The sequence below is a fragment of the Hoplias malabaricus genome, chromosome 5, assembly GCF_029633855.1.
Source record: "Hoplias malabaricus isolate fHopMal1 chromosome 5, fHopMal1.hap1, whole genome shotgun sequence".
NCBI lineage: Eukaryota > Metazoa > Chordata > Actinopteri > Characiformes > Erythrinidae > Hoplias > Hoplias malabaricus.
In genome coordinates, this window is record NC_089804.1 from 43671587 (window position 1) to 43695955 (window position 24369).

General features: G+C 41.4%; 1 protein-coding gene and 1 long non-coding RNA gene across 2 annotated transcripts; both read left to right on the forward strand.

Moving 5' to 3' along the window:
* The first annotated feature begins 2780 nt into the window (after nt 1–2780).
* LOC136697500 (uncharacterized) lies at nt 2781–6350 on the forward strand. Its single transcript, XM_066672649.1, has 2 exons — nt 2781–6143; nt 6248–6350. Exon 1 carries the CDS (start codon nt 2856–2858, stop codon nt 5745–5747), a length of 2892 nt encoding a protein of 963 aa, XP_066528746.1. The 5' UTR covers nt 2781–2855; the 3' UTR covers nt 5748–6143; nt 6248–6350.
* An 823-nt stretch (nt 6351–7173) lies between these two features.
* LOC136696349 (uncharacterized) lies at nt 7174–14559 on the forward strand. The gene is made up of 3 exons (XR_010802610.1): nt 7174–7294; nt 13408–13485; nt 14483–14559. It is a non-coding gene; the product is annotated as an uncharacterized lncRNA (long non-coding RNA).
* The last annotated feature ends 9810 nt before the right edge of the window (nt 14560–24369 follow it).

The following is a 24369-nucleotide window of genomic DNA, read 5'->3' on the forward strand; positions in this document are numbered from 1 at the left end:
ACACTTGGAAGGAGTTAGCTAAAGAAATCAGAACAAAGCTAAAGGCTTTCTGCTCACCCGAAGATTTAAACAGTGCCAGTCATGACATAAGGGACAAGCATGCAGTTTTACAACAATGTTATGAGCCCATTCGCCGCAACCAAACTATGACCCCAGACATAGTCAAAAAAATGGATGCCTGTGCTGTGCTTACAACAGACATTTGTGAGCTTATTGCTAAAAGACAAGAAGATCTTGATCAACCCTTTAATGATCGTCTTGAAAAGGAAAGAGTAAGGGTAATGCTTAACAAAATTGACTATGGCTCTGTGTTTGGTGGTACAAAAACTGAAACATCATTCCCAGATGGTTCAGCTGCATGCTCAAAGATAGATTCTACAAGCTGTCGTGAGGCAGAAGCTGAATTTGCAGCTAAAATAGAACAAGCAAAGGCCACGCAAGAAATACTTGCACAGCAAACTAAAGTCAACCAAATTGAGAAGGATTGGATATTAAAGGAAAATGAGGCACTGGCAAAGTTAAAACAAGAAGAAGTGGAAACAAAGGCAAGGCTTGAGCAGGAAAAAATTAAACTGCAACAGTTAAAGGCAGACAGTGAAGTGAAAATAGCAGCAGCACGAGTAAGAGCTTTAAGTACCTTAAATGACCTTGAAAGCTGTAATCTAGCATCCTGCCACAACCTGGAAACGATTTTAAATGACCCCGCCAATGTACCACAGCCCTCTTTAAATCCGTTGGCTCCATCGTTTAAGCATCGCTACACTAGTGCAAAACAAGAAGAACTTAGCTTGGCTGAAGCTCTTGCAAATTCCCTCACCTTAAACCGGCTTCCTGTACCTGAGCCAGCTATCTTTAGTGGTGACCCTCTAAAGTTTGTTGATTGGAAAGTATCCTTTATGGCACTAATTGGCAACAAACCCTTACCTGCATGTGAGAAAATGTTGTATCTAAAGAGTTATCTTGCAGGTGAAGCACGAAAGGCAGTAGAGGGATATTTCTTCCGTAACACTGAGCAGGCGTACCAGGGCATCTGGAATGTTCTACACGAAAGGTATGGCAGCCCATTCATTGTCCAACGAGCATTTAGAACCAAGCTTGCAACATGGCCCAAAATAGCTGCTAACGATCCCCTAGCACTGAGAGAGTTTGCAGACTTTCTCCAAAGCTGTGCAGAGGCTATTCCCCAAGTCAAGGGCCTGGATATCCTCAATGATTGTGAGGAAAATCACAAGCTTCTTAAGAAACTGCCTGATTGGATAATACAGAGATGGAGTCGCATTGTAGTGGAGGAGCTTGACAAACAGCAGGAGTACCCTGGCTTTGCTCACTTCACACAGTTCATACAAAGGGAAGCTAGAGTAGCTTGCAATCCTGTTGCCTCACCATTCCTAATGAGTGAAAAATCAGAGGAGAGACACATTAAAAGAGCTAAAGCACTTAGTACAATGGTCCAGACAAGGTCTCCCTTACCCACAGTGGTTACTCATAAACCTAAACCACCTTGTTTGTTCTGCAAGGATGAATCACATGGCATAACCAAGTGTCCTACCTTTGCAGCAAAAACCAATGATGAAAAGAAAGTTTTCATCCGTGAAAATCACCTCTGCTTTGGATGTTTGAGAAAAGGCCATGTAAATAAAGAATGCAAAGGACGTCACTCCTGCAGTAAGTGTGGTCGACGTCACCCCACCTGTCTGCACACAGAAAGAGTAAAGGAACCAGAAGGAAGGCGAACTGAGGACTCTGTGCCCCCAGCTGAGAATGTGAACAAGGAAGTGCATAAAGTCATGACCCATGTACTTACAAGAGAAACATCTGCCACATCCAGCATAGTACCAGTTTTTGTGTCAGCTGCATCTGAGCCACAGAAAGAAATACTCACATACGCCCTACTTGACACTCAGAGTGACTCTTCCTTTATCTTAGAAGATTTAGCTACCGAGCTGAACGTGGATGCTCACCCAGTGCATTTAAAACTCAGCACAATGACCTCTGTTGATTCAGTTGTGGCGAGTAAACTTACTAATGACTTGAGGGTGCGTAACTTTGACGCTGACACCCATGTCAGAATAAAACAAGCATACTCACGTGACTTTATCCCCGTTGATAAGTCCCATATTCCAACCAGAGAAACCGCACTTCACTGGCCACACCTTAAAGGGCTAGCCAACCAATTACAGCCACTACAGAATTGTGAAGTGGGCTTGCTAATCGGTTATGACTGTCCATCAGCACTAGCTCCCCTAGAAATTGTCACAGGACAGCTAAACGAGCCTTTTGCACAAAGAACCATACTTGGTTGGAGCATCATTGGGGCTGGTAATCCCCACTTAGATAGAGAGGGAAATCAGAGTTATGTACACCGAATTACAGTCAAAGAAATGCCCACACCCTCAGCTGCTGATGTGCTTAAAGTCCTAGAGTCAGACTTCAGTGAGAGAAACTATGAGGACAAGTACGTATCTCAGGATGATGTTCACTTTTTACAACTCCTCAGTGACACCATAAAGCAAAGAGAAGATGGACACTACCAGATGCCCCTTCCTTTCAAGGACAATAAGCCACCAGCTCTTCCCAACAATAAGAGGCTAGCCACAGTTCGATTGCACCACCTAAAGAAAAGGCTAAAGGCTGACAAACAGTACAACGAGCATTACTGTGCCTTCATGAGTGACATTATCAGCAGTGGTGATGCAGAACCAGCCCCTCCTTTGACTGATGATGAGATTGTATGGTACATCCCACACCATGGGGTGTACCACCCCAAAAAGCCAACAAAGTTGAGAGTCGTCTTTGATTGCTCCGCTAAGTTTCTTGGCATCTCGCTGAATGATACCCTTCTCACAGGTCCTGACATGATTAACTCATTGGTGGGAGTGCTCTGTCGTTTCAGAAGGGAGAATGTTGCTGTAATCTGTGACATCGAAAGAATGTTCCATCAGTTCTTCGTTAGCCCTGAAATGCGTAACTATTTACGATTTCTATGGTGGCCAGATGGACAATTAGACACAGAGCCCAAAGAGTACAGAATGGCTGTACATTTGTTTGGTGCTGGATCTTCCCCTGGATGTGCTAATTTTGGCCTTAAGTACCTAGCACAACAGCACAGATCTGACTACCCAAAGGCTTCAGACTTTGTTGAAAGGAGCTTTTATGTAGATGATGGGTTAACAAGTGTCCCTTCAGTCAAAGAGGCTCAAGAGCTCATCACTGAAACGCAAGCCCTTTGCAAACTTGCAGGTTTACGTCTGCACAAATTCAACTCTAACCAAAGTGATGCTCTCTCTCATCTTGCACCCTCAGAAAGAGCCAACACAACAGAGTCACTCAACCTCAAACCTGACACCACATCTGAAGGTCATGTGCTTGGAATCCAGTGGTCAATCAAACATGACACCTTCAACTTTAATGTAAACACAAAGGACCAGCCCCCTACTCGCAGGAACATACTTTCAATTATCTCATCTCTGTATGACCCACTAGGGTTTGTAGCTCCTTTTACCTTAAGTGGCAAAAGTATCCTGCAGGAGCTGTGCCGTAGAGGCACTGAGTGGGATGAACCCCTTCCCGATATTCTGCGCTCACGGTGGGAGGACTGGAAAAATGGTTTGGAAACGCTAAAATCAGTCATAGTACCCAGATGCTACCATCCACCAGAACTAAAGGACATTGTTAAAGTGGAACTGCATCACTTCTCTGATGCCAGTAACGTAGGCTATGGTGCATGCTCCTACATTAGGTGCAAAGGCAATGATGACAAAGTACACTGCAGCCTGGTTATAGCTAAAGCTAGAGTTGCACCTACCAAGGTCACAAGCATCCCGCGACTAGAACTCTCAGCTGCAGTCACCTCAGCCAAAATGAGCGTTATGCTAAAATCAGAGCTTGAGATGAACATTGATGAGGAGTTCTTTTGGACTGACTCCCAAGTAGTCTTGGCATACATCAACAACGAGGCACGAAGATTCCACGTCTTCGTTGCAAACCGTGTACAGTTGATTAGGGAAACTACAGATCCCAAACAGTGGCACTACATTGACACGGCTCAGAATCCAGCGGACCATGCCTCCAGAGGCCTTAGTGCATCAGAGATCATGACAACCTGCTGGTTGTCTGGCCCAAAGTTTCTGTGGGAACAAGAGATTTCCTACTCAGCCACACCCTCAGCTGAGTTGCTGGTAGGAGATCCAGAAGTTAAGGCAGCCAAAACCTTTACAACTCAAACAAGCGGACAAGAAACCTTCCTCTGTCATTTTGAAAGGTTTTCTAGTTGGTCAATGCTTCTTAAAGTGGTTGCAAGAGTAAAAAGACTTAGACCAAGCAAAACCCAATATGGCAATGTTGTAACTGCAGATGAACGCAAAGGAGCTGCTGACATAGTAATAAAGCTCCTCCAGCAGCAAGCCTTCTTTCAAGAGCTGAGAGTGTTGAAGGCAAAAGGTAGCCTCCCAAGCTCAAGCCCCCTTTTCCGACTGGATCCCATTGTAGATCAGGGACTTCTCCGTGTTGGTGGAAGACTAAAGAAGTCAACACTCTGCCAAGGACTGAAACACCCTATTATCCTCCCAAAAGACCATCACATCACAATGCTGATCATATCTCACTTTCATGCAAAGATTTGTCATCAAGGCAGAAGCCAGACGCTCATGGAAATCAGAGCTAATGGGTTTTGGGTGATTGGTGGGAGCAAAGAAGTTGCAAAGCTAATAAGAAAATGTGTACAGTGTCGGAAACTTCGGCGGCCTACAGAGGAACAACGTATGTCTGAGTTACCAAAAGATCGAGTTGAAGTCTCTGATCCTTTCATTTACTGTGGAATGGACTGTTTCGGACCATTCACCACCAAGCAAGGTCGCAAAGAGCAAAAAAGGTATGGACTCCTTCTTACCTGTCTCTCTTCTCGTGCAGTCCACATTGAAATGTTAGAGAACCTGTCTACAGACTCTTTCATTAATGCCCTGAGATGCTTTATCAGTTTAAGAGGAGCTGTCTGTAAGCTGTACTGTGATCAAGGTACAAATTTCACTGGGGCCAAGAATGAACTAAGGGAGGCTCTCAAAGAATGTGACACAAATGCCCTGGAGGCATTCCTGGCAGATAAGCAGTGTGAGTTCGTATTCAATGCCCCATCTGCTAGCCATGCTGGAGGTGTGTGGGAACGACAGATTCGAACCATCCGCAATGTTCTCAATGCCACTCTGGTGCAATCACAAGGCAGGCTGGATGACACTTCTCTAAGAACATTATTTTATGAAGCAATGTCCATAATCAATGGCCGACCACTAAGTGTTGATGGAATCAATGATCCTAAGTCACCTGAACCTATAACTCCAAACCACCTCATACTAATGAAATCAAAGGTTGCATTACCTCCCCCTGGAAAGTTTGTGAATGAGGACCTTTATGCAAGGAAAAGGTGGCGCAGGGTGCAATATCTAACTGAACAGTTTTGGAGCAGGTGGAAAATGGAGTACCTTCTGAACATATCAACAAGACAAAAATGGCACCGTCCTCGTCGGAATCTTGATGTCAATGACATTGTCATTATAAAGGACGACATGCTTCCCAGAAGTCAGTGGCAACTGGGTCGAGTTGTTGAAGCACCACAAGAGGAGGATGGTTTGGTGCGCCGAGTCAAGCTTCAAGTGTGTGATCGAAATCTAACAAAGAAGCAGGGTACAACACACAAACCTCACATCATTGAGCGACCTGTTCAAAAACTTGTAGTCCTTTTAGAAAGTCACTAATTGATGTTGTTTATGAAAAATCATGCATGAATCACTGTTAACATGTTCTCGTCATACATGATTTGGTGGGAGTGTAAATGTCTATGTTTTTTTTTTTTGTGTTGAATCCATGCTGTTACATGTATCGCACAGTAGAGGGTGCTGCAGTGTAGTTGTAACGAGCTGTGCTTTCACGGAACCAATAAACAAGAGTTAGGGAAGTTTTTTGGCGCATTTCTTGGCAGTCGCTACTCAGAGCTGGACTGTGCGACAGACAATTGGGAGAGAAGAACGCGCTTCATCTTTGTGAACCAGACAGGTAGCGCATGTTTGTCAGAACGCGGCTCATGAGGACTACTAGCAGCACAGCACGGACTTTAATGTGAACACTTTGCAGCCCTTAGACAGCGGAGCGAGGTACATGTTTGGAGCTGTATTAGTTCACGAAGTTTGCACTTTATGCAATGTATTCATGTTCTGTGTCAAATGGTCCTAAGTAAATGTATTTTGTTTTCCTTTAGTTTTCACGGTGTATTTAATGCACTGTAATATTTGACTGAAAGAAGTAAACGTGAATCTACTGCACCCGTCGAAGCTCTCCGTCTTTTCTTGGGTCTGAGGGACTGCTACAATGTATAAGAAATTTCAATACACGAAATTCTATTCCTTCTGTGTGAATCTCTGATTCAAACTCCCCCTCTTCTCTCTTTCGGGAGAGTCACGTGAGCCTCGGACTCGACCCAATCGAAGAAGGGACACCTCCCAATAGGGCGTGACCGCGCTGGCTTTGAAAAGAAGTTCAGCTCGGCACATCAGTTCAGAAAAAGAGAGTGTGCAGTTCAGAGAGCAGTTCGCCCGTGCAGTGCAATGCAGCTCAGCAGTTCAGCTCAGAAGATCGGAAGCTCAACTCAGCTCAACTCGCTCTTTTTCTCTCTGACTCTTAACTTCGTTTCCGCTCTGAACGCCTGCACGCGTTCTCTTTGTTCATTTCTTCAAGCTCCAACCTCTCCAAGCGAGACGCTTTCTCCTCTTCACGCCGACAGACGAAGACTTTTGAAGAAACCTCCCTAAGCTCCCAGGAGACGTCTTGAGTTAGCTAGTGTGAGAAAGTCTACGAGTACGTCGAATGATTTGAATACTTTCTTTTCTTTTAATTGTGTTTTGTTTTATCGCCCATCGAAGTGTGATCTCACAAGTGATCAAAGTAGGTGAAACTTATTCGTGGCCAGAATAAGATATCACCCTTTTTGATTAGTTGATAGCGGATATATTAGCGTTATAAGCTGACTTCTAAGGGCACTCCTTCTGGAGAACCGAACAGCGAGGCGACTACTCTGAAGAAGCCACTCCACTCCGGGGAAAAACCAGCCACGCCTGCAGTTCTCCGAAAAGGGGAACTCTTGATCGACGTCGCCCCGCCTGAGGCCGAGAGTGCCTGACTCAACCGGGAGGGAATCTCCTTCACAAGCGGGGCCTGTCTTTCACAACGCGGGAACGACGAGAAACAACCCCAGAGCACGGAGGTTAAAAAACAGCAGGACGCGACGGCTCGGTGAAACGGCAAACGAGTAAGCCAGCTAAACTCTCACATTCTCCAGAGGCTGATGCCTAATTAAGTCCCTTTATAAATTTATACGTAATCTAACCTCAATTAGCAACATTTTATTCACAAGTCACAGTGCCTAGCTCATCTTTAAAGTCGAATCGGTTTCCCCTGCGTTGATGCCGTGAGATTACAAGATTATGCTATGTTAATTAAATATCTTCTTTTCTTTTATTAATAAAACTCTCATTATTTGAAATCACAGTGTATACAGTTTGTTCATTAAAATCTCTGAAAATCCTGAAGAACTCACTTAGCTTGGCTATTATTCATTCTCAAACTAATTAGTAACGTTTTAATAGTTTAAGCCAATTTTAATAATTGCTATCATTAGTCAAATAATCAGGATTATAAGAGTTTGAATAAGGTCAACGCTATAAACACAATATATAAATATATATTCACATAGGTATCACGGTGTATGATTAAAAACCAATATACACTACAGTGATGAGATCTCGCAAGTATTATAAATATTATTATATAATAGTATTATAAGTACATTTCTGCTGGAGCATCCTGATAAAAGTGCATTGCGATAATCTAATCTTGATGTAATAAAAGCATGAACTATCTGGGAGGAATAAGGAATTTCTTAACTTAGCGAGGTTCCGAAGATGTAGGAAAGCTGTTTTTGTAATGTTACCTATATGCTGATCTGAATCAGATTATAACACCCTAAATTTAATACATTTTTAGCTGATGAGCTAGGGAGAACAGGGAAGTCAAAACTATGTATTAAGTCTGATACCTTATTTATAGCAGGTTTTGGACCTAGAAGGAGAACCTCGGTTTTGTCGCTGTTTAGCAGAAGGAAACTTTGACATCCAATGCTTCACTTCTTTAACACAGTCCTCCATTTTCTTTAGTGTTGGTTTGTCATCTGGTTTGGTTGATATGTATAACTGTGTGTTATCTGCATAACTGTGGAATGTAATGCCATGCCTGCTAATAACTCTGCCCAGTGGCAGCATGTATAATGTGAATAGTAAAGGTCCTAGAATGGAGCCTTGGGGAATTCCAAATGTCATTTTTGTATGAATAGAAGAAACATTATTTACTTTTACAAACAGATAGTGATCTGTGAGGTAAGACTTAAACCATGATAGGGCCGTTCCCGTTATTCCAACCATGTTTTTTTAATCTTTCTAGCAGAATAGTATGATCAATTGTATCAAAAGCTGCACTGAGGTCGAGTAGAACTAGCATGGATATGCAGTCTCAATCAGAGGTGACAAGGAGGTCGTTTGTTATCTTAACTAAAGCCGTTTCTGTGCTATGGTGTGGCCTAAAACCAGATTGAAATTTTTCATATATGCTATTTTTATGCAAGTATGACCTAAGTTGTTGGGCCACAACATTTTCTAAGATCTTAGATATGAAGGGACGGTTAGAGATAGGTCTGTAATTGGATAGTACTCTAGGATCAAGATTCGGTTTCTTGATCAGGGGTTTAATACCTGCTAATTTAAATGCTTTGGGTATGTGACCCAGTCTAAGGGATGAATTTATGATTGTTAAAAGGGGATTGATTATGACTGGTAATACTTTAAATAGATTTGTTGGTATTGCATCAAGTGTGCAGGTCGTACAATTTGACGAGTAGATGATTTTCCCCAATTCTAGCTCTGGTAGTGGATCAAAGTCCTCTAGTCTTTCTTCTATGTTTTGTTCTATATCATCCACACCAGATGACAGACAGGCTGGATTTAGTAATATGGTATTTATTGTTTGTCTAATATTTTCAATCTTATTGTTAAAAAAGTCCATAAAAGCATTGCTGGTGTCAATGGCTGGGATCTGTGGATCTGTAGCGGCCCGATTGTTTGTAAGTTTAGAGATTACATTAAAGAGTGCTCTAGGATTGTCTTCATTATTTTCAATCAGTGAGGACAGATGTGCTGAACGTGCATTGACCAGCGCCCTTCTATATTTGAAAAGGCTGATTTCCAGGCACAGTGAAATACTTCCAGTTTAGTCGACCGCCATTTCTGCTCTAATTTCCTTACGGTTTGTTTTAGGGTGATTGTTTCTATATTATACCAGGGTGCGAGTTTTTTCTGTCATAGCTTTTTATGCTTAAGTGGTGCTACACTATCTAAAGTTGATCGAAGTGTGTTATCTAAGTAGTCAGTTAGTCTGTTCAGCTCCAGTGGGTCTGCTGGACTACTGACTGAGGTCAATAAATCACTGATGTTTTCAGTAAATTTAGGGGATGTAGATGGGGTTATTGAGCGCTTTATATAGTAATGTGGGCATGTACATTTTTTAATATCTAAACTCAGTTCATATGAAATTAGGTAGTGGTCTAAGAGTTTGGAAAACTGAGGGAGAATATTTAGGTTTTTTATGTTCATGCCCAGGGTCAAAACCAAGTCAAGTGTGTGATTACAATAATGAATAGAACCTGATACATTTTGTGTGAAGCCAACAGAATCTATGATTGATGTGAATGTCTATTTTAGGGGATCATCACTTTTCTCAAAATGAATGTTAAAGTCTCCTACAATTATTAACTTATCACAGGACACTGCTAAATTAGCAGCTAGTTCACCAAATTATTTTATAAATTCTGAATAGGGCCCTGGTGGTCTATAAATGTTTAATAAGGAGATTGTGTTCTTATTTGTGGCGGGGTTAATTATGTTAATGTACATAATTTTAAAGGAAGTAAAGTTGTAACCAGGTTTTTGGTTAATAATTCAATTATTTTTATAAATTATACATAATCCACCCCCTTTGCCTGTCAGTCTGGGGTGTGTACATATTTATAGACTGTAGGAGTGGCTTGATTTAGTGCTAAATATTCATCATTTTTACCCAAGTTTCACTAAGGCATAAAACATCAAATTTTTTGATCCATTATTATTTCATGTATAATGACTGCTTTAGAGTTAAGTGCTCTTATATTGAGTAGGCCAAACTTTAGGTCTGAGGGGAAGATACTATGCTCTGTTTCTGATGGTTTAATAGTGATTAGGTATTGGGGCATGCTGTTTGATATTTTCTTGGTTTAAGTTTGATTCGGGGGACAGACACTCTTGATACTGTAACAAATGTTTATATTCCAAAGAGCAAGCTTTGTACATACACACTTACTATAGGCAAACAAATGGCCATTATCTGTAAGTGTATCCTTAAAATCACTTACCTGTTCGCTGTGTAATTTACTTGCCTGGTTTGTGTTGGTGGATGGGGTTAGTCAAGCCTGGCGTAGAACATCCTCTGTGTTCCCAGAGAGAACTGCAGAGCCTAGACGACTAGGGTGAAGCCCATCCCGGCAGTAGAGGGCAGGACATTCCCGAAAACACTCCCAGTGGTCGACGTAGTCCACGCCAACAGTGCCAAACCAAACCCGGAGCCAGGAGTGGAGTGCAAAGAGCCTGCTGTACGCCTCACATTCTTGTCTGTAGGTGGATAGGGGGCCGGAAACGACGATCCTGGTTTCTGAGAGGTATCCAGAAGCAAACGGTAGTGCTCCTTCAGGCTGCGGCAGGCGGAAGTGTCGTTCGTCCCCACGTGGAGAACAATGGTGCCGAGGTCCTCACCCTTCCGCAGCGCCAAGTGAAGTCGCCTGGCAACATCCAGGACATGAGCACCTGGAGGGCAGGACACAGTAGCGTTACTTTTTGTGCCTGAGACTCTTAAATGTCTGACTATAAAATTGCCGATGATAAGAACACTGCCTTGTTTAGCTCTCAGTGCCGGTTCTGGTGCAGGTGAGGGCCAGGAGCTGAGCACCTCAAACCGGTTAGTAGAGGTGAAGACTGGCTGCGTAGAGGGGGAGACGACCTTGGCTTCCCATGCCCACGCTGATGCTCCCATCTCAGGGCTGGAGTGAAGATGGCCGTTCCTGGGTGGCCTCGAGCCTCGTTTGCTTCTCCAGGAGACGCTGAATTCGGCAGCCCAACTGCTCGATCTCCGTGCTGAGCCTGTCCGTTCCTCTGCGGTCACCATAATCAGGAGAGAAGGAGTTATTAATTGAGAGAAGTTATTAATATGAAAACAACAATAAAATGGTAGTGGTATTAACAGTGTACAACTAACACTAAGTACAGCTAACAAGGATAAGTTAGCAAGGTATTAACAGTGAAGACTTTAAGTAAAAAGCTAAGGAACATTACTAAACAGCAGCAAGCAAACAAACAAACTGAGCGCGCGAACTGTCAGCCAGAAATGACGATAGTAATGACTGTTTTGTGTTAGTTTACACTGTTATCCAAAATACTATATAAATATGGTGTCACACACTGCCATTAGTCTTAAAATAAGTGGTACATTACCATCTTTAACTGTGATGTATATGTTCTATATAACAATTTTCCTGTGAATTATCTTAGTGTGATTTATATCTGTGACCTTAAGAGCAAAAGCAGAGCCAACGTAGGTGACAAAACATTCCTCTTCAGTTGGTAATGGTAGCAACATGGACACAAACTGCTGAGCCTGCAACACACACACACACACATATACATGGTAAAAATTTCTGCAAAAATTCCACTGCACACTGTCACATATAAAGATGAAAATGTAATGTGACCCACTGGGACAAGGACCTGGATGGAGAACACAAAGCATGACCCACAGATAAATCAAACCACTAAAACACACTTGCCTTCACCATCTGCACAACAGCCACAGAAAAGGAGAAGAGAAAAAATATATGTAGTTTAGAAATAGTTTGCAAATCTTTCCTCCAGGGATCAAATATTATCATTAACCAATTATGTGTTCTACTGAACACACGTAAAATACTTTGATTCTTCAAAAATACTCATTACTTTACAGTGATTTACTGTGACCTTTAAGTCAAAACTATTTTAAAGTATTATCATCAATCACAGACAAAGCAGGTGAAATAAGGGCATGTGGCACATTATAAGGAAAAATAGTACTCAAATAATTTTTACGTTTCTTTGGATTTATAACAATTGTGCTATCACCAACAACGCCAAAGTCATGTTTATGTTCACTGCCCACTGTTCACTAAAATAACTCTTTAGATGTTTAGACCCACAGTTCCTATCACTCCTATTAAAAAGGGTTAGTAATACTGTAAGTTGACCCGTCTCTCTGTAGTGCAAAATGTTTAACAAAACTACTCTAAATGACTACCATCTCAAACATGGAATCATCTAGAAACTATATAACATTCTGTTCAGCTACCCTTTCAGTCTCCGTGATTTTCTCATGACTGATATTCTGTGAAATGTTAAAGCTGTTTTCAGCAAAATGGATCTCTAAATGGGTGAAGTACAGATTGTGTTTGACAAGGCAGTAAAGTTTCAGGCAGTTAAGCTCCTGTCTTTTTTTTCCTTTTGTCTTCAGTTTAATTAGTTGTAGTGGGTTTTTATGAAAACTCTAACTTCTGATCTTGTAGAAAATGAGCCAGTACAGACCAGTTCCCACACTGATGATGAAGAAAACTTTTGCCAGGTCTCCAGCATAAATTAGTTGGAATTTCAGAATAGTCTGGAAAGGAAAAAAGAACAGTCTGAAAAGTCAGAATAAGGAGATATATATATATAAAACTAAATATCGTGACAGATTACTTGATATACTAAGACTATATGCTGTGGTATATAAAAATGCATGTGTTGCTGAAAGAAAGATTCAAAACATGGTTACCAACATTTAGGGACCTGCTCTATGGAGCACACACACTGATTCTTTCAGGAACTACAAAGTATGAGATATGCAATTCATGGAAACAATAATAAATAAGTACATTTATTGATATTTCTTGTTAAATATTGGTAGTATAATTACTAAAACATAGAAATAACACTTATTTAAGTTTAATTTAAACTTTTTAAAAATGAAATAGTTTTATGGTCAACATCTTGTTTTGAGAACCTGAATAGCTGCATGTTCAAAGCAAATACATGTATAATATATTTACTGTAACAGTCAATGTGTCTCTCACACACACAGGTCAGCCACATCATTAAGACGACCTCCTTGTTTCTCTACTCGTGGTCCATTTTTATAAACTCCACTGAGCAGGTTACACGCTGTAGTCCACCTGTTGCTCTGAATACTTTGTTTACCCCTTTAATCTTGTTCTTCATTGGTCAGGTGGTGGTGGCGTGTTAGTGTTCATTGCCTTGGTGCGAGTGGATCAGGCACATCAGTGCTACTGGATTTTTTAAACCCGTGAGTGTCACTGTTTTTTGTAGCTAAAATGTTCACTTGCCAGAAAATCTATGAGAGTAGATGCAATTCTTCTTTTCCAGCTTGCTGTTTTAGTAGAGAATACACAATCACCATTCCACCCAATACACCCAGAGCAATTTGAGCATACACAGAAACTAGGTGTCATAGAGAATGACACCTAGAATATACATGTCAAGATTAATTTGTAACATTTATTTAACACAGATGCAGAGACACATTTTCTAGTCAACCTGGAAGGTTTGGGCACCTGTCTTAATTACATTTTTTTTCTTCGTGAAAATGGGTGCACACAATATAATTAATTTTACACTCCTGAGAGAAACTGTTCAGAGTTCAACAGAGATGAATTTGGACCTAGTGTCACGCCTGTAGCGGCGGACGTCTCGCTTCCTCCCTCAGTTCAGGACACTTCAATACTTGAGTCTGGGAGAGACTCAGAGAACTTCAACTCCCATGATTCAGCTGATGGTCACCTGACATCACCAACCAATAGAACTCCTCTCACACGTTCCAAGTCACCTGAGTTCTAATTCACAGCTGTTTCGGTTTTAGCTTAATCACTCACTCACCATATAAACCCGGACTCTTACCTTCACACTTTGCGAAGTATTGCTAACCCATGTTACTTACAGAGCGAACCTTATCTCTGAAAGCCTACCTGTGTATGACCCTTGTTTACGTTTCATTTGACTCTGTGTTTTTGATTACGGACTGCTACTATTTACTACGTTGTGTTTCTGACCCTAGCCTGTCCCTCACTATTCTTTGGATTGCCCCTTTTGTTGTAATTGCTTTCTCTTTACGGTGTGCTTTGCACATCCCTAAAGTAAATCTCTTTTTGTTAAACACCCACGAGCGTCTCTGTTGTTTACCAAGCCTGACACCTAGATTCTTAGCAGTTTTTTGTCTGTTCTGAACTAAAGAACTAACTAAATATGACCTTAGTTTATTAACATGTTCGCATTTCTCCCTGCAGATAAGCTTGAGAGAGCCATTACAGGACTTTCCCTGGCTCACCGAGGTTACTCTCTCCCCCCATAAAGGAGCGGTAAGTGACCTTTCCATTTATTTTCTTCTATGTTTACATTCATAATTTATGTTAAACTGTAATCCCTGAACTGGATAAACAGTTATAAAGGAGTGAATGAAGAAATTAACATAAAATAACCTATGTGAGATCCTCCAGAGTTCTCACAATTTTCAGCAAGTGTGTTTGGAAATAGCACAGTGGTGTACTCTTTACCTGGCAAAACAACTAATGCTAAACTTTAATACAGCTTCGAGAGAATATTTATAAATAATTAGGATTTCTGCACCTGAAATGTAATCTATTTTAAGCCATAAATAAAACTGAACAAAGACACTCAGGAGCATTTTGTAGTTAAAAAATTGTGATCCATAAATCCCTGTGATTTGGGTGGTGGATCATGCTCAGCGCTGTAGTGACACTGACGTGTTGTTAGAAGAGGACCAACACTGACTGCAGCAACAGATGAGCTGCTGTATGTGAATTTACATCTACAATGTAGACAGCCCTGCTCTGTCTGATTCCCTCTTACCAGTGCAACACACACAAACACACCACCAGGCCAGTGTTACTGCAGTAATGAGAACCATCCACTACCCAAACCATACCTGCACTGTGGAAGTATTAATCATTGAAGAACAATTTGAAGAACTTGGAACACCGAATTTACAAAACCATTTGGTTACCAACACCTAGGCTACTGTGGAAGCATGCTGATCTTGAGTAGAAACAGCTAATGTGTATATATATATAAAAACATTAGTCAAAACCATAATGTTTTCTAACCCATTTTGATTCCAACACAGTAAAATCTATGGCCAAGACCTCATTAGGGCATGAAGCCAAGAGATGGCCTACAAAACTATAGGCCAATGGGTGAACATTTTTTGACACTTGGCATCACTCAAACCCTTGACACCAGTGTTGCACCTCCAGGGACATGCCAGGCAATAGCAACGCTGACCAACTCTGTGGTGTGCTCTATGTCCTGATGACCATGCTCTTGATGCATTTGTGTCAAAACTTTCTCCTTCAGGAGGGCAGGCAGAAGCATTTGCCAAACCTCTTCATACCCATTTAGGCACCAAACTGATAAAGTACACCATTAACGTCCAACAAACATTTCCCACTGGCGCAGTAACACCAAGGTTGGCTGAGAAAGAGTTTTGCTCTTCTATGAGCTATGACTGGATCAGCTTCCAGCAGTGCACACATTTCAGCAGAAGTGTAGAATAGAAGATCAGAAATAACTTGTTGGGTCACTGCTGTAATGTGTTTGAAAATTTCAACTTGCTAAAGCAATCGTGGAACCAACTATACTGTCCAACACCTCACCTCCAGGTAAATGCTGCCTCAACAATGTGTCGGCATTACCATTACTTTGACCTGGTTGGTACTTGATCTCAAAATCAAACACAGCCAGCTGAGCAGCCCATTGCTGCTCAGTAGCCCCCAACTTGACTGTGAAAAGAGGATTATTATTCGTATACACAAAACACTTGTGCCCCAACAAATACTGTCAATTTTTCAGTCTTTGCCCACTTGAGTGCCAAAAAAGTTCTCTCCAGGACCCTTTCAAGACATTGACCCGCCCAATTCTGCCACCAGCTTATGCAGCAGGGCTGCCAGTTTGGCAAAACCCGCTACAAAACGACAGTAATAGCTGGCCAAGGCCAGGAATGAACACAAATTAGAGGCATGACTAGGCCATCTCCAATTAATTACAGTCACAGTTGTGCCAGGGTCAGTAGCAGCCCCTGAGCTAGAAATGACATGGCCCAAATATTTAACGTCACATTGAAAGAATGCACACTTTTTCAGCTTTAAGATGCTCCTGTTGTAGACACCCAAAGACCATTTCCAACCTCCCCAAATGCTGCGAGACAGAAGAAGAAAAGATTACGACATCATCCAAATACAATAACAGAGACAGACACTGTTGATCTCCGAACATTCTCTGCATTTATCTCTGGAAAGTGCTAAGAGCATTGCAAAAGCCGAACGGCATACAGTTCCACTCAAATAAACCAAAGGGCATGCAAAACGCTGTCTTGGCCTTATCCCCCTCAGCGACAGGCACCTGGTTGTACCCACTAGCCAGGTCGATGGTGGAAAACCAGCGGGCCCCTGACAGAGCATCCAATGACTCCTCAGTATGAGATAAAGGAAATGCATCTTTCCTGGTCTTACTATTCAGCTGGCGATAGTCCACCCACATACACTGTCCCTAACTTGTGTCTCCAGAAAGTGGTTAATATGGATCTTCACTACCTCATATTCTGAGGGAGGTATACGTCTATAACCTTGCCTCACTGGAGCCTCATCCTGGAGTGGATTTTCATGTTACAAAAGATTTGTACAACCTAGATCTCCAACATGGGCAGAAAAAGACAGAGCTATATTTTAACAAAAGGGATCTTTACATGGTCCGGTCCCTGACCTGAAAAAGACGATAAGTCAGTGGCCCCTAACTTCTCCTGAAGCGAGCTGGCAGCTGGAGATGAACCACCAGCAACAATAGCCCACAATTCTGTGACTCCTGTAGGCAATCTTACAACATGAACCATATTCAAGGTGCCCAAACAGGTTTGAGGGTAGAGCAACACATCATTAGTGCCCAGTTTAACAATAGGAATGCATACATTCCCATTACTCAACCTTACCAATGCAGGGGAGGTTAAAAAGCCTTCCAGCAACCCTGAGTCTGAAGTAATGCAGGCTTGCACCTCCTCCACCCATTCATCAATACTAATGCCAGATTTACCCCTAATCGTTGGACATTTTCTATCTCTAGGGATATACACCAATCTCTCAGTTACAGAAGCATTAGTAATAACTGGAACTGCAAGAGATGGAGTTGCACCAGAAGCAGGCACTGCCGCCATCATCTATTCCTGCTGCAATTGTTCATTATCAGCTTTCAGTTGTAACACCAATTCTCTAAGCTGTTGCATTTCTTGCTCTATAAGTCCTGCACACCAACTTGCAAAAATGTTGAAACTGCTGAGATATAAGGGAGATCAGTTACTTACAGTCCCCAGTGAAAAGACCTCAGCTGCCACTTTGCCTCACCTAACAACTTTAAAACACATGTCACTAAACACAATAAAAAAAAAAAAAATGTCTCTACCTTAATATGGTACCAGATCCTGCTGACTACGCCAATAATGTGGCTGATTGAAGTGGTTTAATTTTTTAATTAAATTAATTATTAAGATAATTTATGATGTGCAGCATTAAGCACTGTAACCAACTATGCCACCCTGGGAATTACACCAAGAGAATTTTAATAATTTAGACACACCGGTTCGTCAGCACCAAAAAGACAGCGAGACTAGGATTTCCAATGAAAACATTAATTTATTAAATAAACACTAAGTAAACATTGATGATTAAAAAAAAGAAAGTGCGAGAGAGAAAGACAAATAGCAGGGGCAATATAAAAACAATGACACTTTAATAAGATTACAATGACTCACCAATGCAGGGGTTTTTTAACATGACTGCAACTACACATGGGTACAGTAAAATGGTTCAAAACATAGGTAGGGCTGAGTCTCTACAGAGGAGAATAGGCTAGATGGTGTGCATCAAGACCACTAGAAACAAAATACTCTCCAAAAAAAGCAACTTACAAAAAGAAAAACCTCAAGAAAGGTGAACAAATCAAAAGCAAAGAAAACACACCATCCCCAATCAGAATCCTCCAGTACATAAAATGTAAAATGAAAATACAAAAACTATAGCAAGGCTGCAATATAGGATACTCTCCAATTAGACTAGATTTAACATGCAACCCAATATGCACTACAGTTAAAATAGACTACAATCCTGTCCTCAAAATGCATTGAAAGTGCACCAAACGTGTGTATTAGCATTAGTTGCAGTTGCTGTTAAAAAGACCAAAACACAGCATTCACTGCTATACAAACAATAGTAGCCCACACAGATTCAAATAGCTTTACTAAAATTACAAAAAACAGGACTTTAACTCCTCAAGGAGGCAGCTCATCATCTCCGGGAGACAAAACGGCAGCTGATTAGACAATGCAGGTTGCATTTACTTGAGCAGCAGTGACTTGAGCTGCTAGCAATGTCTCCTAGCCCACAAATACAAGTCAGATGAAAGAGGTAAACAGGAGGCTCCTCCGTCAGTCACACCATCAGTTACCACAAGAAGGAGAGGGGCTACAAGGCAGATATTCTGTGGTGTTCACTGAGCCCTTTTTATAGGAGTACCATACCAATTATGTATCTGAATAAATGACAAGGGAAATTAACCTTTACTTTGCAACATATTGTAAACTCATCCTTTACGATTCAACGTTGAAATAACGTACTTGACTGTCGTCTAATCAACATTTTCTTAAGGTTGAAAATGAAAGTTGAAAAGACGTCCAAACACAGACGTTAAAAAGACGACTAAAAAAATTCACATTAAAGACGTCCTTTTAAAGCTGTTATTTCAACGTTGAAATCACGTACCTAAATGTCATTCAATCAGCGTTTTTTTAAGGTTGAGAATGAAAGTTGAAAAGACGTCCAAACACAGACATTGAAAAGACGACTAAAAAAGTCACATTAAAGGCATACTTTTAAAGTCGTTATTTCAATGTTGAAATCACGTACTAAATGTCATTCAATAAACACTGAATTAAAGTTGAAAAGACATCCAAACATAAACTTTGAAAAGACAAGTAACAGAGTCACATTACAAATGTACTTTCAAAGTACAGTATGTTCCATTAAGAATTTAATGGTTCAGACTGGATTTTAATGGTGTCTACATCTAACAGTTTTCATCATGTAACCCATTAGCACTTAATGGTTCCTAAAAGTTTATCCATTATTTCTTTTAATACTTTCCATTATGTAACACTTCTACTAGTATTTAATTGTACCTGTCAGTTCACCATCCCGGTTGGAAAAAACATTACACCCATAGGTAAAAGCAAAATATTTATAAACATATTGGCAAATTTTTGTAATTAGCCCAAAATATGTGACTCAAACATGGCATACATGTATAAATGTATAAAAAATAAAAAATAAAAGTGTATATATATATTTATTTTCAACACTGTCTCTAAACATCAGTTGAAACCACACTGAAGATCAACTGCGTATCTGTAAATCTACCATGTTTATTAGTTTGTCTGTAGAACCTTAAGGATGGATTAGACAGTGTTTCACTTTATTTGGCTGGTCCAAATTCACATCTACAGATGCTTACTTGAGAAACTCAGTGTACCTCTAGTGACGTTCCATTAGTCGTAATCATTATTTCCACATTAATTCTACTGAAATGTCTATATGCATCCTACTGAAGAATTACTACTAAAGTATCCTACTAAAAAAGTGTATGCTTCTGACAATGTTCCTGTATGTCAGGATCGCGGAGGGCGGACTGACAGAGGCGGACACACTTGCTAAAACAGTGATTTTAATTAAACCAAAGATATAACAAAACAAAGACAGGCAACTGCAGAAACAACAAGACTAGGAACTTAAACAAAACGACATGACCTGGAATGGAAATGACACGACTTGGAATTGGGACAACACGAAACAAAACGACTTAGGAAACACAATGAAATGAAATGACATGACTAGGAAACACAACGACTTGACTTGGAGAAGGAGGGAATCAACACGACATGACTAGGGATAAGGAAGAAACAACACGACATGACTGGGAAAGAGAAAGACACAAAATGACATGACTTGGAACATAGCAAAACAAATGACCGATGAAAGGAAGTGACACAAGGGAACTTAAATACATGAACAGATGAGACACACCTGAAACAGATAACGAGGGTTAAGGACAAGGAGGCGGAACAAAGGCAGGACATGGGAGGAGACAAGGACAATAACAGACAGAGCCATGTGCAGAGAGGGCACATGGCGGGGAAAACAGGCATGACAGGATGAGGGCGTGACACTTTAATTTGTAGCACATCTATGGGAATAATGATGACGCCTTGAATTTTTATGTCTACCATTGACATTTCCACTTGCATGCTTTTGCCATGTATACTGTATGCTACTGACAGTTTGTAGTCTGTAGCACATCTAAAGAAATAACACTGACAATTTGAGAATTTCTACATTCATTCCACTGAATTGTCTACATGCATTCTACTGAAACATTAATTCTATTAAGAATTCTACAGAAATGTATGCTAATGACAGTTTGTTGATAAATTGCAGCACATCTACAGAATAACAATGATAGTCTAGTGATGATAATTAGATGACTAAACTTGAGTTGTTTCCTATATATGCAACATGTATGAACAGCAAATACAATCTTTTTCAGTTTTAGTTTTTAAACCAGTAATGTAAATATTGATAGGATTCTAGTTATTTTTATAATAATTATTGCTTAATGATACTTTTTGGTATAGTAATGTGAAAATGTATGCAAAACAATGCATCTACACTGGAAAGGCAGTGCCAGTCATAAACTGAAGCAGAGGCAGAATTAACAATGAACTATGTAAATACTTTAATAGTAATTATTGTACTGTTTTCCAAAAGTTATGTGTTTCTTAAAATTTATAAATTGCTAAGATTGTTATTGGGAAATGCACCCCTGAACAGGATCCCCTAAACTGATTTAATTATCTAACAATAATTATTCCATTTTCAGAAATCCCATAGTGAGAAAATATAGCTAAATATTTTCACTGTTAAATGATTTCACTTGCTACAATATCATATTTTCCCCACAGCTTCTATCGTCCATTACTGGTAGTCAGTCCATCCCCTGCAATAATGCACAATGTGATTATATGGACACACACACACACACTTCCTAAGGGCTTCCTCTCTTCTGCTACAAAAGACACTAATATAAACTAATCTAATAGTATGCATTCTCTCTCTTTTGGCAGGAGTCATTGTAAAACTCCTCCCTGGGTTGACAATGAAACAAAAATAATAGCTGACTCTACAGTTTGTAGCACATACAAAATGACTTGTTCTACATATGAAAATGTGTTGATGATATGTTAGGAGTATGGCCCAGTAATTTGAACCCTGGACATCAACATCAAAAGTAGTGGTATTATCCACTACACTCCACCAACCTTTTGAAGTGAAGTTATGTAATAACAATTTTGGGAGTAGGACCACGCCCGAACTCCTCCTCTCAGCCCTATATACACCCTGCAAATTCACGTCATTTCCGCGTCGGACAAACTCGCCTCATCTTGTTCAGGAGATGGATCTCGACTGCTTCATGACGTCAGCTTGCTCCTCCGCGCTGGGTCATTCCTGCTGATCCCCATGTTCAGAGCCATGTTCGGCCTTTATCAAGCCCGCTGAGCCTCCTGTTTTAAACTCGCTCCGGCTAAACAGCTATGGGACTGCCCGGTATCTGAAGTTACGTACGGCCATTGTCGCGTCTGCAACCGCTTTGACTGTTCTATGCTCTGTGGCTTACCCGCTCCGGATCGGTGCTCTGTTCTCCTGCTTCTCCTCCCGCTGCATTCGGCCTCCCGAGTGACCCCCTGCATCTGCCTCCGACGCTGGCGCAAGGCTTCGAGCCTCCCTATATCTTCATCTCCGGCTACGCTGCTCCAGGACTGCCTCGTGTTTTGGGGAACGCGAATCTACCATCGTCACGGCTGCTGCTCTACAGCTACGAGCTCTACAGCGCCTTCAGACTCCCATTTCCTCCTCTCTGGCAGAACAGCGTCGGCGATCCAGTAACATGCTCCAAAACAATGGCGTCCCCTTCGTTCACTCAGCTAAAGAGAGCAACCCGTCTGCCGGTGTAAGGAGCCCCTGCGCAGCAATGCGATGACGTGACAACCTTCCATCTCCGACTCAATGCCCTCTGCTGGAGCATTCTTTGTCTTCCTGTTACCCTTCCTGGTTGTGTCTAAGCTGGAGACGTCTTATATTGTCTTATAGTCTTTGCTGTCTCACAGGTCGCTGCCTTAGAGGGCTGTTTTGATAATAATATAATTATCTGAGCTGAGCTGCATTGGATAATGGCTTAGAATCTGCAATATTTATGCACATCTCCAGGGTAGTAGTTTACCTACAATGCTTGCCAAGATGGTCCTATCTGAAATGTTGGACAAGAAAGCAGGCAGCATGTTTAAGCCTCCATTCCAAATCAGCTCCTCTTTCCATCTGAACACTGCCTTGATTGACAGCATTGCACCCATTTAGACACAGCCCTCCAAGTTCGTTTTGTTCTCTCTTATCCTCTCTATGCATCATCCCACCCCTCCCTTTATCATCCCACCCCTCCCTTTCTCTTCCTCTACATCTGTCTCTACGCATCATCCCACCCCTCCCTTTATCATCCCACCCCTCCCTTTCTCTTCCTCTACATCTGTCTCTACGCATCATCCCACCCCTCCCTTTATCACCCCAACCCTCCCTTTCTCTTCCTCTACATCTGTCTCCACGCATCATCCCACCCCTCCCTTTCTCTTGCTCTACATCTGTCTCTACGCATCATCCCACCTCTCCCTTTCTCTTCCTCTACATCTGTCTCTAGGCATCATCCCACCCCTCCCCTTTTCATCCCACCTCTTTCACCGTTGCAGCTGCATGCTTCAGACATTCTAGCCCGCATTCTCTATAGGTGCTGCGGCGGGCCTGTCTCCTGTCCAGTGCTCTGGGCACTTGACGCGGTCTACTCTACACATCATCCCACCCCTCCCTTCATCATCCCACTTCTTCCCCCATTGCAGCCACAGCTGTATGCCTCAGACCTTCTAGCCCACACCCCTCTATAGGCGCCACGGCGACCTGTCTCCTGTCCAGCACTCTGGGCACTCGACGCAGTCTATTCTATGATCTACTCTACGCATCATCCCACCACTTCCCCCATTTCAGCCGCATCTGCATGCCTCAGACCTTTCAGCCCGCACCCCTCTTAAACTTGCTCCCGCCTCCACACATTTCTCATATTCATTTGTCCAACGGGGGTCCAGCTTTATATGCATTCATAAGCTGCCCTGAACTCTTCCCCAAAAGACTTCTGAGTTCACCTCCCTGTTTCAGCCTCTACGGGCATGGTCCGTACTAGCAAAATGCAGAACAAAGAAAAACACTATTTTACACAGTTGCATTTTTACAGAGAAGTGCACAATATCCCTCTTTGAACATGCTCAAGGAAAGGAATCTTTTTTTCCACACCAGCCAATCTCAGTTAGTCCTGAACAAGAGTGAGAGATACAGACCAGTCCTGTCTTCCTCCACATGCAGTCATTTATCATTTTAGGGACCATTAAACACAATTGTATTTCCCAAGTTTCAAGTCCCAAAATCACTTGGCTAAGCAGTAGATTTTTTTTTAACTTCTCAGTATTCCAATTCTTTGGGCCAGTAATGAAGGCAAGGGCAGAAAGGGTTTAATGGATGGGAACTAACTGACTTAATTTCACTGTAAAGTGTACAGTCATGGCCAAATGTTTTGAGAATGGCACACATTTTGGTTTTCACAAAGATTTCTGCCTCAATTTTTTTAGAACATTTTGTCAGATGTATATATGGTATAATGCAATTATAAGCATTCCACATTTTTATTGACAAATACATCCCGTTTAAATGACAACTTAATATTTACATTTTTGACCCTTCTTCTCTAAGACTTTTGCAATTTGCCTTGGCATGCTGGATATCAGCTTCTCAGCAAAATCTTGAGTGATGGCAACCCATTCTTGCCTGATCAGTGCTTGGAGTTTCTGGGTTTTTGTTTGTCCACCTTCTTTTTGAACACTGACCCCACATCTGGTTGAATTCCCTGGCCATGGATCCAAAGTTCCAATATTTTGCTCACCAAGGCATTTGGTTATCACTTTTGCCTT